Source organism: Bidens hawaiensis, unplaced genomic scaffold, assembly GCF_021521415.1.
Source record: "Bidens hawaiensis isolate Kalapana, Puna unplaced genomic scaffold, B.hawaiensis_p1.1 tig00007678_1, whole genome shotgun sequence".
In the NCBI taxonomy this organism is placed as follows: Eukaryota; Viridiplantae; Streptophyta; class Magnoliopsida; order Asterales; family Asteraceae; genus Bidens; species Bidens hawaiensis.
Genome location: NW_027491534.1, coordinates 448,439 through 462,527, shown reverse-complemented (window position 1 = coordinate 462,527; position 14,089 = coordinate 448,439). Strand labels below are relative to the sequence as shown.

The 14,089-nt window shown below is 36.3% G+C and overlaps 1 protein-coding gene across 1 annotated transcript; it reads left to right on the top strand.

The window, feature by feature from the left end:
- The first annotated feature begins 6,467 nt into the window (after positions 1 to 6,467).
- On the top strand, positions 6,468 to 13,714 carry LOC143635713 (putative anion transporter 3, chloroplastic). The gene is made up of 8 exons (XM_077103470.1): positions 6,468 to 6,984; positions 10,361 to 10,587; positions 11,053 to 11,404; positions 11,784 to 11,828; positions 12,020 to 12,166; positions 12,483 to 12,620; positions 13,311 to 13,344; positions 13,458 to 13,714. Exons 1-8 carry the CDS (start codon positions 6,547 to 6,549, stop codon positions 13,625 to 13,627), a joined length of 1,551 nt encoding a protein of 516 aa, XP_076959585.1. The 5' UTR covers positions 6,468 to 6,546; the 3' UTR covers positions 13,628 to 13,714.
- The last annotated feature ends 375 nt before the right edge of the window (positions 13,715 to 14,089 follow it).

The window sequence follows — 14,089 nt, the reverse complement described above, 5'->3', positions numbered from 1 at the left end:
AGGTAACATATTCTGCTTGGGTTAAACTGTTTAAACTACATGCTCATGGGTATGAATGTCTAAACCACATCGATGGTACTGACGCCCCAGCAAAGACAGATCCATCTTATGACACATGGATCAAAATTGATTCCATTGTTCTCCAATGGATCTATGCTACTGTTTCTGATGAAATACTTGGATGTATCCTTCAAGACGAGTCCACTGCTCACCAAGCCTGGAATCGCCTTCAAGATATCTTTCTCAATAACAAGGGTCCTAGGGCTGCCGTTCTAGAAACTGAGTTCTCAAATCTAAGGCTTCAAAATTTCCCATCTATAGAGGCCTACTGTCAAAGAATCAGAGATGTCGGAAATCAATTGGCTGATGTCGGGATACCTATGAGTGATGAAAGAATGGTAATTCAGCTTGTTAATGGTTTACCCATTGAATATGATGCCACCGGCTCTTACATTAATTAAGCCATGCCGACATGGGAAAGAGCGTGTAGCATGCTTGATTCAGACCATCGCTGTAAAGTGGCCCGCGACCAATCTGCTCCGGGTATTGCTGCTGCTGTTGACACACCATCCACTTACCCAAACCAAAACACTCACCGGTTCAACTCTAGAGGAGGTTCGGGTCGTAACCAACACCCAGGTCCAAATCCTAGACATCCAGATGATTCCAGAACTCGTAACATGTCAAGAGGTGACACTCAAAACGCGGCCCAAACTATCATTACAACAATAACTCGAGGAACCAAACTCAATACTCCAGACCTAGTACCCCGGCCCAATGGCCACCGGCTTCTCAGCCCACCACTTGGCCTAATAATTCGGCCCCATGGCCAAACTGGTATAACACCCCACCACCACCACCGTGCCCCTTCCCAACCCAACCTGGTTGGGTTCATCAAAATTTGTGGGCAGCACCAACCCAAAGCACACCCTCCTCTTCAACATTCAAACCCGAGCAGCAGATAAACTCACCCTATTTTCCCGGCTCAATACCGCAAGCTCATGTGACAGATTATAATGCGTTGCATCCGACTGATCTTCGTGATGCATTCTCAGCGTTGAACATGAATAATGATGCTCATGATGACCCTTGGCACATGGACACGGGTGCCTCCTCTCACATTACGGGTGATCCAGGTAAAATTACTAACCCATGTGCTATTAATGTAATTAATACTATAAGAGTCGGAAATGGTCAGCTAATCCCAGTTATTGGATCTGGTAACACTACCCTACCCTCCCAAACCAAACCTCTCGAACTTAAAAATATCCTATATACCCCTGACATAATTAAAAACCTCGTATCTGTACGTCAGTTTAATATTGATAATTGGACATCTGTTGAATTTGACCCGTTTGGCTTTTCTGTGAAGGACTTCATGAATGGGAAGATTCTTGAGAGGCATGATAGCACGGGCCATCTCTACCCTTTCACCAACAATGCTTCCGCGTTTTTCGTTTCCAAGGCACCGGATTTTTGGTACAGTCGGTTAGGGCACCCCGGTCAACCTGTTTTTGATTTTCTTTCTTCAAATAAGCTTATTGCATGTAATAAGCGTGAACATGATTTATAAGCATGTACAATATTATTAATTTACCCTATCATTTCTTTACTATCTAACTCAAGAATGAGGACATAATTGTAAAATTACAATTTTTTCCCTATCTTTTCCTTTCTATCTAACTCAAGAATGTAATTAGTACTTTCTTTTTTTTTTCTTCTTTTTTTTAACTCGAGAATACAATTTAAGTATATAATTTATTTTTCTTTCTTCCCCTATCCAATCTTATCATTTCTTTTCCTTATATTTTAAACCCGAGAATGCCGTGTCAAATGCAACAAGAAAACACCTTTGAAAAGTGAAACATTAATTATTTTATATATTTAAGTTGCTAAATCACTTTAAATATATTCATAATGAAAGTATACTTTTATTAGATTTTAAAGTTTTAGTATATAGTAAGTCAACATTGGTGTTTAGGAAAGTAATTTCACTAGGTCCGTTTGCGATGAATGATTCAAACTATTTGACTTTGTTGTTTACTTTGAAGTCTTGAAGGGGCCCTCGGTATTAATGATTATAAACACTAGAGTTTATCTATAACTTTATATTGGTTTGTTTTAAATTTAATTGTTAGGCCACGGGGTATGCATTCATACGCTTTAACTTTATATAGACATCACATCACCCACTTTACCGTTTTTACTCTATCTCACTTAAAGGAAATTGTTTAACTCTGCTTAACCCCACTTAATATAATTTAAAAGCAATTCTTAGATTATTGTGTGTGAGTGTAGAGGATCTTATCGGCTTGCCTTTAACACTCCTTAACCAATGAAAGGAGTGGTGTCCCACTTGTCAACCTTTGCAAATCATCTTTAACGCCAAGGGCGTTAATGTATACCATAGGGCTTTAGTATTTAAATTGGAGTCAAATAAGTTTAGTAGTTTCCATATGGGTTAAGGACGGGTATTCCTATATAACCCTAGTCGATGCCTTTGTTTCTTTGTAAGTTTTCGTTCGTGAGTTTGATTAGTAAGAAAAGAGTCGCACTAGTTCGTTCAGACATGTGTGTGATTGTTTGTATCTGTTCTTAATTTACAGCCTAGCTTAGTTTTGCCAGGTGTGTTAACTAAACGAGAAAAAAGGTGAAGACTACAAACAACATTATTAGTTTATCAGTTTTTAGTTTTTAACACCTTTTGGTTTAATGTCACACGAAGTTATAACAAACGTGCTTATCATAATTAACCACACAATAAAAACATGTAACCAATCTAAGCACGCCATCCAACATCAAGTTCCTCAGTCGATAATGACCTCTAATCATATGTAGAGCAAGATAATCTTTACTCGTAAATGAATTATTCTATCAATGACAGTTGATTTTTGTTCTTCACAAAACTCATTGTAGACGTAACTTGCTGATACATGCCCATTACGTAAGTCGGGTCGATTTATATGGTCAACCCGCTGTGAGCACAACTAGATAATCAACCACCTCTACTATTATCAACTTGTTTTAATGGATTTGTTTTTAATTTAGTGGTTAGTTTATTATGTTGGTGGGTAAGTGCATAGATCCGTGCTCTCCTAATATAGTTAGCTGCATCAGTTTATATTTTGCATCTTTGTATGCTTTGTATGCCTATTTAGGGGTTTTATCACTGAGTAATGAAGGTAGAAGAAATGTTTAGCAAAGTCTCATTCTTTTATCTTACCATTATTATAGGAGTGTTGCATCTTTGGATCGTGGGTTTATCAATACTACATAATTTGCAAAAAAAAAAGTGTATTTCACCTGTTTTTACTTACGCTTATTTAAACCTGTTAACACACCAACTCTAGTAGTTAACCGTTTTGTTTAAAACCATTTTTTCAAGTCATGAAAACTAGTAAGTAGATTCGTCCTTGTTTAAGATGTTATTCTGGAAGATTTGAAGACTTAGTGTTTTGTTACGTTTATGTTGTAAAAGTGGCCAAGAGCCCGATCAAGATGTACTTGTTTAAATTAATGAATGAAATAATAGTTTAAACTCTTGTACCATGTGTTATGAGACCAAACTTTGTTACATCTTGTGTTTCGGCTTTATCGGGGCGTGACATTGTATGCCTATGTAAAGGCTTTATCATTGATTAACGATGGTAGAAGAAAAGTTTAGCGGAGTTTCATTCATTTATCTTATTATTCTATGGGAGTGTTGTCTGCTAAAAAGGCCTTATCATTTGCCATGAGAAAGGTGGTGTTTATTTTTTTACAAAAGATCTTTCTGGTCTCTTTTGTCTGCAGCGCGCAGACCACGCGCAGACATTGCCCTCTGCAGATTGTTTGTTTTTTTGAAGACGTTTCATTAAAAAGCGTATGCGCGCCCTCTTCTTGGTGCAGATTTGGACCACAGTCTTCCAACCTCTTCTAAACTCATTATTTTCATCAGATATCAATTAAGTTATTAAGTTTCTTAATTGAATTCTTGTTAATTGATTAATTTTTTTTTGTTCAATTATAATTTTACATAATTGTTCAAGTATTATTAGTTTTTAGTTGAAAAAAGTTCGTAGAAAGTTTAGGATTATAAAAAGTCTATAGAAAGTTTTTAGTTGAAAAAGGTTTGTAGAAAGTTTAGGTTTATGTCATCAGCTTGTGAGTTGTTTTAAGCTCGAGTTTTGGCTCGTTTCATTCATTATGTAGGAACTATCTACTTTCGAAAACTTTTGGAGGAAAAAACATTCACGTGGAAAATTGTTAATGCAAGTTTTATAATTTGCTAGTTAAGATGTATAAAATTTGGATTTATATATTTTTAATTGTTGCTGGATAATTTGTGTTTTTGGTATAGAGCTTATATTGAAAGTTTTAACAGCCTGCAGACGTTAAAAAACAAACAGTCTTGTTCTTGCGGAGTGCAGAAGTTTGGTCCACCTCTTCTGCTACAGATGTAGTCCGCAGACTGTAGATATTTTACCTCTGAAAAACAAACAGCACCTAAGAAAGTGAGGAATTCTTACATAGGGTGATCTTGACATAGTCAAAACCTTTTAATACTAACTCGAATACTGAAAGTAGAAGCTCTATCACCATGCACCAAGAACTTCAGTCTTAGCGATAATGAATAATCAGATTTTTAAAAAAACTCTAACCGAACACCAATGAATCCTTGCCCAAGAGATATTACAAGACCCAAGATCTCAGTCTAAAAAGACTCCTAGATTTAGAAGAACCTTTAAATCCTAACTTAAAAAAAATTAAATTAGGTAATAGACATAGTAACCAAAACTCTAATTTGTCTACTCATGAAACTAAGGGTGTTGAAAATGCCTTAACCTGATTAACCTGGCCTGAACCAAATCTGAATAAGCTAATTAGGATCAGGCTAATAGGGTAAAAAGTGATGGAACAATACGTACTCAAGAGAGACTAAAAATTCGAGAATGCGTGCGTTAAAAAACTAATAATATCAAAGCTCCCACTCTTCTTTTATAGTCTTTTAAGTTTGACGGTCTCACAAGTCACAACTAGTCCTCCAGCTTTCAAGCATGTGTATTCCAACCCTTGTGCTATATGCAATATACAAGCCAGCCATTCAACTATCTACAATTGCCAACCTTTTATATCCTTAAATTACAAAACAAACCAAATTATTAAACATATAACAACTATTTGTGTTTATACATTGAATTGATCACTTTAGGAGGAGGCGACATTGACAATACGGAGTTAGTACTCCAATGATATCGACAAAAGGGTTGCGCAACGAGGTGGGCAGCCTACGATAATTTGACAAGTTGGGTTTTTGTTGATCCAAATGTGTTGTTCCGGACACGCAAACCAACCCACGCCAGACCATCCCAGGTCCATCACGTGAAAGGTAAATCAGCCTAACTCAGCGGCAAGACGATTGACGCTTAGGATCGGTTTCAAACACACGACCTCTAGGTTATTGATCCAAGTCTTACAGTCTTACACCCCCTTAACCAAGTGAGCTACACGACGGGGACGACAAGTTGGGTTTTGAGATGTGGAACTGATGGAAAGAGGACTAGGATACAAGGGAAGGTCTTTGTCAAGGGACGATGGTTTGACGAATAATGATGATTGTGTGATTAAGGTTGGGAACTTGGGATCATGGGATGTTTGGTAGTGATGATGGCATCTACGTAAAGAGGTTATGTCATTCACACATCTCATATCTAATTGTCGTGTTACATTGTGCATCATTGATAGTTTATGGGATTTTAATATACTATAATTTGGTTATTTACTTTAATCACTAATAATAACATAATCTTAAACGGCTAAACCCATAATCTCTTATCCAAATAAAAGATTCATATATATATTTTTTCATGATTTCATAAAACCCAACTTGAGGATATGTAGATTAGAAGTAATACTATATGAAATATATATTTGCTTTAAAATGAGTATATTAGGTAAAATTGTTTTATTTCTATATTTAAAGACTATCTAACTCCAACTTACCAAAGAAATAGGTAGCTAACTTTCAAACAAATCGTTCAATAATCAATCATCCAACAAATCTATAGGCTATTCAATACTATATTTAATAGCTGGCAAATAAGCGTGTTTTTTGCAGTATCTAAGCAACTCGTTTTTTTTTTCCATTCAAACTTCATTGTTGACATTTCTAATTTCCAAAAAAAAAATTAATAATAATAAAAATAAAAATATGGTGTGTATGAAATATGCATCCGGTTGCCCCTACCAATAATTACCGGCTGTAACCGGTAACCCCCACGGGAGTAGTTGGCTTGGGTGAGTTTGGTTTGGTTTGGTTTGGTTGGTACCACTCGACGGCCCCTTCTCGCCACGTCGGAGTCGTGTTGGATACAGATGTACACTCCACAAAATGACCAAAATACCCTCCACTTCAAAACTCCTATTTTATGCCACCACCACCATTCACCAACCCCATTCAAACTCTTTCTTCCATAAATGGCCATCACATTTAACCATTTAGTAGCCGCATTTGATCGGTGCAACACTAATTAACCAATCAATTTGTTAAATTTCAAAGCTTCCGCCATGGCAGCTGCCGCCGTGGGTTCTAAATCCGCCGTATTGAGTGGACGATCTTCAAATCCGACGGATACCCATTTGAATTCGACCCGTTTTAGGAAAACCCTTTTCGGGTTTGGGTCTAATTCTGACCGGAAATGGGGTAATTTGAATTTGTCGTCGGTCGGCGTGAAGAACAGAGAGGCGGTTGTGGTTGTGGGTGGTGGAATAAGAAGAAGGGTAAGTGGGTTGGTGGTGAAGTGTACGGCGGAGGGAATAGAGAGAGGGTTACTGGGGAGACGAGGGCATGAGGGTAGTTTTGCTTTGCCTGAAAGATTAAAGGTGGTGGCTTTGATGGCTTGTGTCATGTGTTTGTGTAATGCTGATAGAGTTGTCATGTCTGTGGCTATTGTTCCTCTTGCTGCCAAGCATGGATGGACCAGTTCTTTCTTGGGTATAGTACAGGTAATAATAATATTCATATTCTTTCTTTTTATTACTATTACTAGCTTTGACTTGTTGAGTTGTTAATGTAAGGTTAAACCAGCAAGATCCGGTAAATCGTAGTTTGTGCTGATAGGTGATTTGTTTCTAAATTTGCATAATCTTTCAAAATTTAAGTGTACTTGATGATTTATGTTAAAGTTTAAAAGCAATGATATTGACTTGCTGACTTGGTTTTAAGATGCACGCATCACATGATATGGTGATGAGATCGCATCGCATTGCACGATGCGAATTGCGATGACATCTTATGCAGAATTTGACAGGAGATGACAAAAAGTTCTTATATTTTTTAAAGTTGTTAAGTTAAAATAGTATTCATAAATATATTTTTTATGCTTTTTTTTAATAATGAGCGTCTCGCTACGTGATGCATGTACTTCGCGCATTGCACATCGTGCATCGGATTTTGGGATTAAACCCCATCGGAGTGTGACACGCTTTTGAAATTTCGTGGTTTAAAATACCCTAGTGTTAGGATTTACATTTTAGGTTGTCCCTTCATATAGATTTGGGGTGTTTAGATTTAGATTAATAAGATTGAACATGTGAATTTGGGTCCTTTTTGATGAGTTGGAATCTGCCACAAATTTTAACTTTTTTTGATAAAAATATTGGCAATATGCTTGGTGAATTGTTTGTACAATTGTATGGTGAGACCAAGTAAGATTCAATCTTTTGTGGTTGTTGGGACTTGAAAAGGTTGCTGCATCCACTTGAGGAATATGCCAAGATCTGAAAGATATGGGTCCATTCATCCTAGTAAAATACTAGCATTTATTAAAGTTTGATTGCTAGTCAATTGACTAAGATTAATTTTTTAGATTTTATTAATCCCATCATGAATATTCAAACCAAAATATTATTTTAGTATAAATTTGAAAATAAAAATCATTAGCAGCCATGTTTAGTGGCATCACCAAACATATTTACCTACCCTTCTGGCCTTATATATGGGGAAAAAAGGATTGCAAGTTGAAATCAAGGTTTGATGACATCACCAATACTTTATATATGTATACTTTTTAAGGACCTATAAATTAGGAGAAAATTCTCAAAATAGTCTAAAGTTAGAGAGAGAGTCTGAAAATAGTCCATGAAATTTCATTATTTCAGAAATAGTCAAAGTAAATCTATCGGCGCCGATAGATTTGAAAAAAGTTGAAAAAATCCGATGGTTTTCAAAGATCCAATACCAAGCTGCCAAGTGTCCCACTACCCACGATGGTTTTCCAATGAAATCCGTCTGGACCGATATTTTTGGAATGAAAATCATCTCCCATGAAAACCATCTTCAAAAATCATGTTTTTTTGAAATTCATCTGAGCCGATTAATTTCAAATGAATTTCGTCTTCGAAGATAATTTTCAAAAAAACATGCACCACCACCCACCGCCACCATGATCTCCACTTTCCGGCCACCACCCCACCCACCGCCGCCACCACCACCACCACTCCCACTTTTCCGGCAAACATCACCTACATTACCCGCCCATCATCATCACACCTTTCCGACCACCACCCCACCCACCACCATTAAGATTGATGAGGATGATGACGTGGAGTTCCGGCTTGAAGACGAGGAAGCAACGGCGGCATTGGCTGATTGATGATCCAAAACAGTGAGACGTTCGCAGAGGCATGACGGACAGAATCCGGTGAAGGTTTCGTCGGGATGACGGTCGCAGCTGAATGACAAATGCGGTGGCTGGACCGCCGGTGGTGGCGGTGGCTCGGTGGCCGGATTCATAACAGGTGGTGGTGGTTGTGAACGGTTAAAACAGTGCGCATGTTAGCAAAGTGAAAGGTGAGTGGTTAACGTGAGCGTGAAAACGGTGCGCATGTTAGCAAGGACTTGCCGGATTCATGACAGGTGGTGGTGGTTGTTGACGGTTAAAGCAGTGCGTATGTTAACAAAGTGAAAGGTGGGTAGTGGGTGGGGTGGTGGCCGGAAAGGTGTGATGATGATGGGCGGGTAATGGAGGTGATGTTTGCCGGAAAAGTGGGAGTGGTGGTGGTGGTGGCGGTGGGTGGGGTGGTGGCCGGAGAGTGGAGATCATAGTGGTGGTGTGTGGTGGTGCATGTTTTTTTTAAAATTATCTTCGAAGACGAAATTCATTTGAAATTAATCGGCTCAGATGAATTTAAAAAAAAACATGATTTTTGAAGATGGTTTTCATGGGAGATGATTTTCATTCCAAAAATATCGGTCCAGACGGATTTCATTGGAAAACCATCGTGGGTAGTGAACGGTTAAAACAGTGCGCATGTTAGCAAAGTGAAAGGTGAGTGGTTAACGTGAGCGTGAAAACGGTGCGCATGTTAGCAAGGACTTGCCGGATTCATGACAGGTGGTGGTGGTTGTTGACGGTTAAAGCAGTGCGTATGTTAACAAAGTGAAAGGTGGGTAGTGGGTGGGGTGGTGGCCATGATGGGCGGGTAATGGAGGTGATGTTTGCCGGAAAAGTGGGAGTGGTGGTGGTGGTGGCGGTGGGTGGGGTGGTGGCCGGAGAGTGGAGATCATAGTGGTGGTGTGTGGTGGTGCATGTTTTTTTGAAAATTATCTTCGAAGACGAAATTCATTTGAAATTAATCGGCTCAGATGAATTTAAAAAAAAACATGATTTTTGAAGATGGTTTTCATGGGAGATGATTTTCATTCCAAAAATATCGGTCCAGACGGATTTCATTGGAAAACCATCGTGGGTAGTGGGACACTTGGCAGCTTGGTATTGGATCTTTGAAAACCATCGGATTTTTTTAACTTTTTTCAAACCTATCGGCGCCGATAGATTTACTTGGACTATTTTTAGAATAATGAAATTTCATGGACTATTTTCAGACTCTCCCTCTAGCCGATAGATTTACTTGGACTATTTTTAGAATAATGAAATTTCATGGACTATTTTCAGACTCTCCCTCTAACTTTGGACTATTTTGGGAATTTTCCCATAAATTAGAATGCCTCTTTACCTACCCTTACTTTTTGTTGTATATGAAAATCTTGAAAAGTCAAGGTTCCATATAATATCATTACTTACTTTATCATTTCAACAAATACAATTCTGTTTTCCAGTAAGGACACCCAAATATATAGTTATAGCCCCCAAAGTATGTATTTGTTTCATAAGTACCAGTTTTCGTCCAAAAATACATCGGACGACGAAAATTCAAATGAATATGAAAGTACGACTAACTTGACCTATAGCGTGTTGACACCTCATTAAAGAGATAAAGAGACCAAAAAATATCAATAGTTATAGTAAACTTTTTTGATGCAAGTTTTACTTAATGTTTTAAGGCTTAAGCATCCAAAACTAACACTGTTTTATGACAGTCATCTTTTTTATGGGGATACATTTTTTCATCCGTAATTGGTGGAGCATTAGTCGACAAATATGGTGGGAAACGAGTGATAGGTTGGGGTGTATTCTTGTGGTCTTTAGCCACACTTATTACTCCATGGGCTGCAAATCATTCGACGATAGGCCTTTTAGGTGTCCGTGCTTTCTTTGGTCTTGCCGAAGGTGTTGCTATGCCTTCAATGAGCATCATTTTATCGAGGTAAATATCGCTTACTACTTTCATCCACTCCTGTCAGTGATCATTTATCAATTTTTGCTTTCACAAGCATTTCTTTTTAGTTAATAATGTCACAATCCAAGAAAGTGATGTTTTGGTAAACAAAGAAATATATTATTTCTAAAGGTATTAAGGCGGTAGAAGATCCAAGATAGTATGACAAACTTTTTTTAATGTTTTTACGCTACAAAACACTACTCCATGTTTTTATCTTAATGACGAAATTTTAAAAAATAAAATAAATAAACTTACTTCAAAAGAAACAAGTTAAATAGGTTGAACTAGCTGAAAGTTGGTGAAGTTGTATTTTTTATTGCATAGATCATTTTATTTAAAGTAATTACACTTTTTGTCCTTCAGGTATACAACAAGTTTTAGGTTTCATTTTTAAACTAAGGAAATAACAGAAATTGTCCTCTACGTTCAAATTAATAACACTTATTTTAGGTGGTTTCCATGTAACGAGCGAGCTACCGCGGTTGGTTTATCTATGGGTGGATTTCACCTTGGTAATGTTGTGGGATTGATGCTAACACCTATAATGATGTCATCAATTGGGCTTTCTGGCCCGTTTTATCTTTTCTCGTCTCTCGGGCTTCTATGGCTAACGACGTGGACCGTTCGGGTCACAAATGACCCGCAAGAAAGTAATTCAATAAGCAACTCGGAATTGAGGTTAATTCAAGAGGGGAAGTCAAATGCTCCTCCTTTAAAGAAAGGAGAGCTCCCGCCATTACGCTTATTGTTATCGAAAATGCCCACATGGGCCATCATTTTTGCTAATGTTACTAACAATTGGGTGAGTTTATTTTTATTATTTTAATGGGGTAACTTCTTTTATATTCCTTTAAAGGTTCCACATTTCACAATATCGTATTTATCGTTTTAAAATACTAAAATATCACATCTATGTGTTCCGTGGTAAATACACTGAAATTATTTACAGTAAAATGGTATATATAGTGTTCTGAAAGGGTAAAATCAACATTATTAGTGTTTTGAAAGGGTAAAATTGATTATAGTAGTGTTTTGAAAGGGTAAAAATGGTATTATTAGTGTTTTGACAGGGTAATACTGATATTATGAAATGTTGAACTTATATATATTAAATTAATCTTAGTTGTTTATAATGGTTTTGTTTATTCTTATTGCTTCAAATGTTTCTGATGCATTTTCAGGGATACTTTGTTCTCCTCTCATGGATGCCTATTTATTTTAAAACTGTAAGTGTTGATTCCTTTAGTATTTTATTTTCTTCTTGAGATACATTTCATAATGTAAGATGCCTGCACAATGGGCGGGTCAACATACGGGATGAGTAGGGGTCAAAACACATTTTCTGTTCTTGATTTGAACTTAGTTATTAATTTATGAACATTCTATATTAATTTATTTTTGTGTTTGTGATAAATAGGTGTTTAATGTAAACTTGAAGCAAGCAGCTTGGTTCAGTGCAGTTCCATGGGGAACAATGGCTTTCTCAGGGTATGTTGCAGGTGCTGCTTCTGATTATTTATTGAAAGCAGGCTACTCATTGACTTTTGTCAGAAAAGTCATGCAGGTAATTTTCATTTATTAATATACACCAATTTAATTCTTTTATTTTGGACCAGAAAAATGTATCCAAGAGGGTGAAATGATCAGACTATTAATGTTTTGAGAAACAGTTTGTGCTTATATTGATCAGATAAATTAAGTAATTTGTTACACTGAAGCTGCTACCAAAAAAACATATTTTAGTAATTTTAGCCAATGGCTTGTTAAATAATCAAATATTAGCCGAACATGTAAAATAATCAGAATTTATCACACTCCAAATATCTGATTATTACAATTCTCATTATCTGACATAATTATTGACTAATTGAATTTTGCAGTCAATTGGTTTCATTGGACCTGGATTGGCTCTGCTTTGCTTAAATTATGCCACGTCAGCAACGGTTGCATCCGTGTTCATCACAGTGGCACTCAGCTTGAGCTCTTTCAGCCAAGCTGGATTCCTTTTAAATATGCAAGTAAGATTAATCTCCCTTTAATATTTACCTTTTCTTTATTATCATTATCTTTTTCGCTACTCTAAAATCTTTCAAAGAAAAGTCAATATTTGAACTTTAAAATGTCAAACCGTTTCATTCGTAAGTCCAAATTGGACCCTTTTCAGATGAAGCGTCTTTCGTCGTGTGGTTTATTAAAAATAGCCATTTTAGTCCAATAGTTTTTTGTTTGGCTTTCTTGGTTTGTTAGTTTTGTTCTAGTTTCTATCAACTCTGTGCGTTTAACACTGTATATTTTGATTAGAGAAGGGTATTAGGTGCAACTAGAAAAGGTAAAAAAGTAACTATTGGATTAAAAGGGTTATTTTACGAACCACATGGAATGATACCGTAGTTTACTCTTTTCTTTATTCAGAAGATATTCCGCTTTTGAATATCAAATACTTTTGATGTTTCTTGCCCAAACACACAATTTTTACAAAGGGATTTTTTTTATTAATTTTTACTAGAATGGCAATACTAAGGGTGTTCACGGTTCGGCTTTTAGGTCAAACTGTGAGTCAAACCATCAGTAGCGATTTTTATCATCGAAATCGAAACCGAACTGTTGAAACTTGAAACTAAACCAAACCATTACCAATAGTTTGGCTTCAGTATGTATTGGCATCTTTCTGAAACTTATTTCTTCCTTCTTTTTCCTTATTTTACTAGGATATTGCACCGCAATACGCAGGATTTCTCCACGGTATGTATTTTTAAAATATTATATCGTATGCGTATATGTGTTTGCGTGTATTGTATTCAAGTATTTCATAAATTGATATTATCTTTCATTGCAAAAAAAATTTGTATAAACAGGAATTTCAAACTCTGCTGGAACATTGGCTGCAATAATAAGCACAATAGGGACAGGCTACTTTGTTCAGTGGCTGGGATCATTTCAAGCTTTCTTAACCGTTACAGCGGGCCTGTATTTCGTCACAGCTATATTTTGGAACATTTTTGCGACGGGTGAACGAGTCTTTTAGATTCTTTAAAATTTTATTTATACTAGAAAAAGAAAAGGATCAAAATGAATCCAAAATTTGTTGTTGCAACAACTGTATTTATATTTATTGATATTGATAGGGAGGTCAAGTTTAGTGATTCTTTTGTGTAAATTGTGTTAAGATCAAGGTTGGAGCCTTTTATAATATACAGATATTTGTTTGATTTTTGTATTGTTTTGTAAAATATTTCTGATAGTTATACATAGAAGTTTTTTTTTGTTATGCTGAATCAAAAATGAAATAATATATTAAAAAATGTCGAAATAATGAAACTAATTGAGAAATGATGGTTAGATTATAACTTTAGCTGTCTTATATGGTTCTGTTATGATTTTTTGATAGCTGATTTATATAATGCGTTACGTAACTAAATTAACTATATCGAACCAACACTAAAACCAATATTTTTGTATTCTTAACTTTTTATACATATAGCATTTT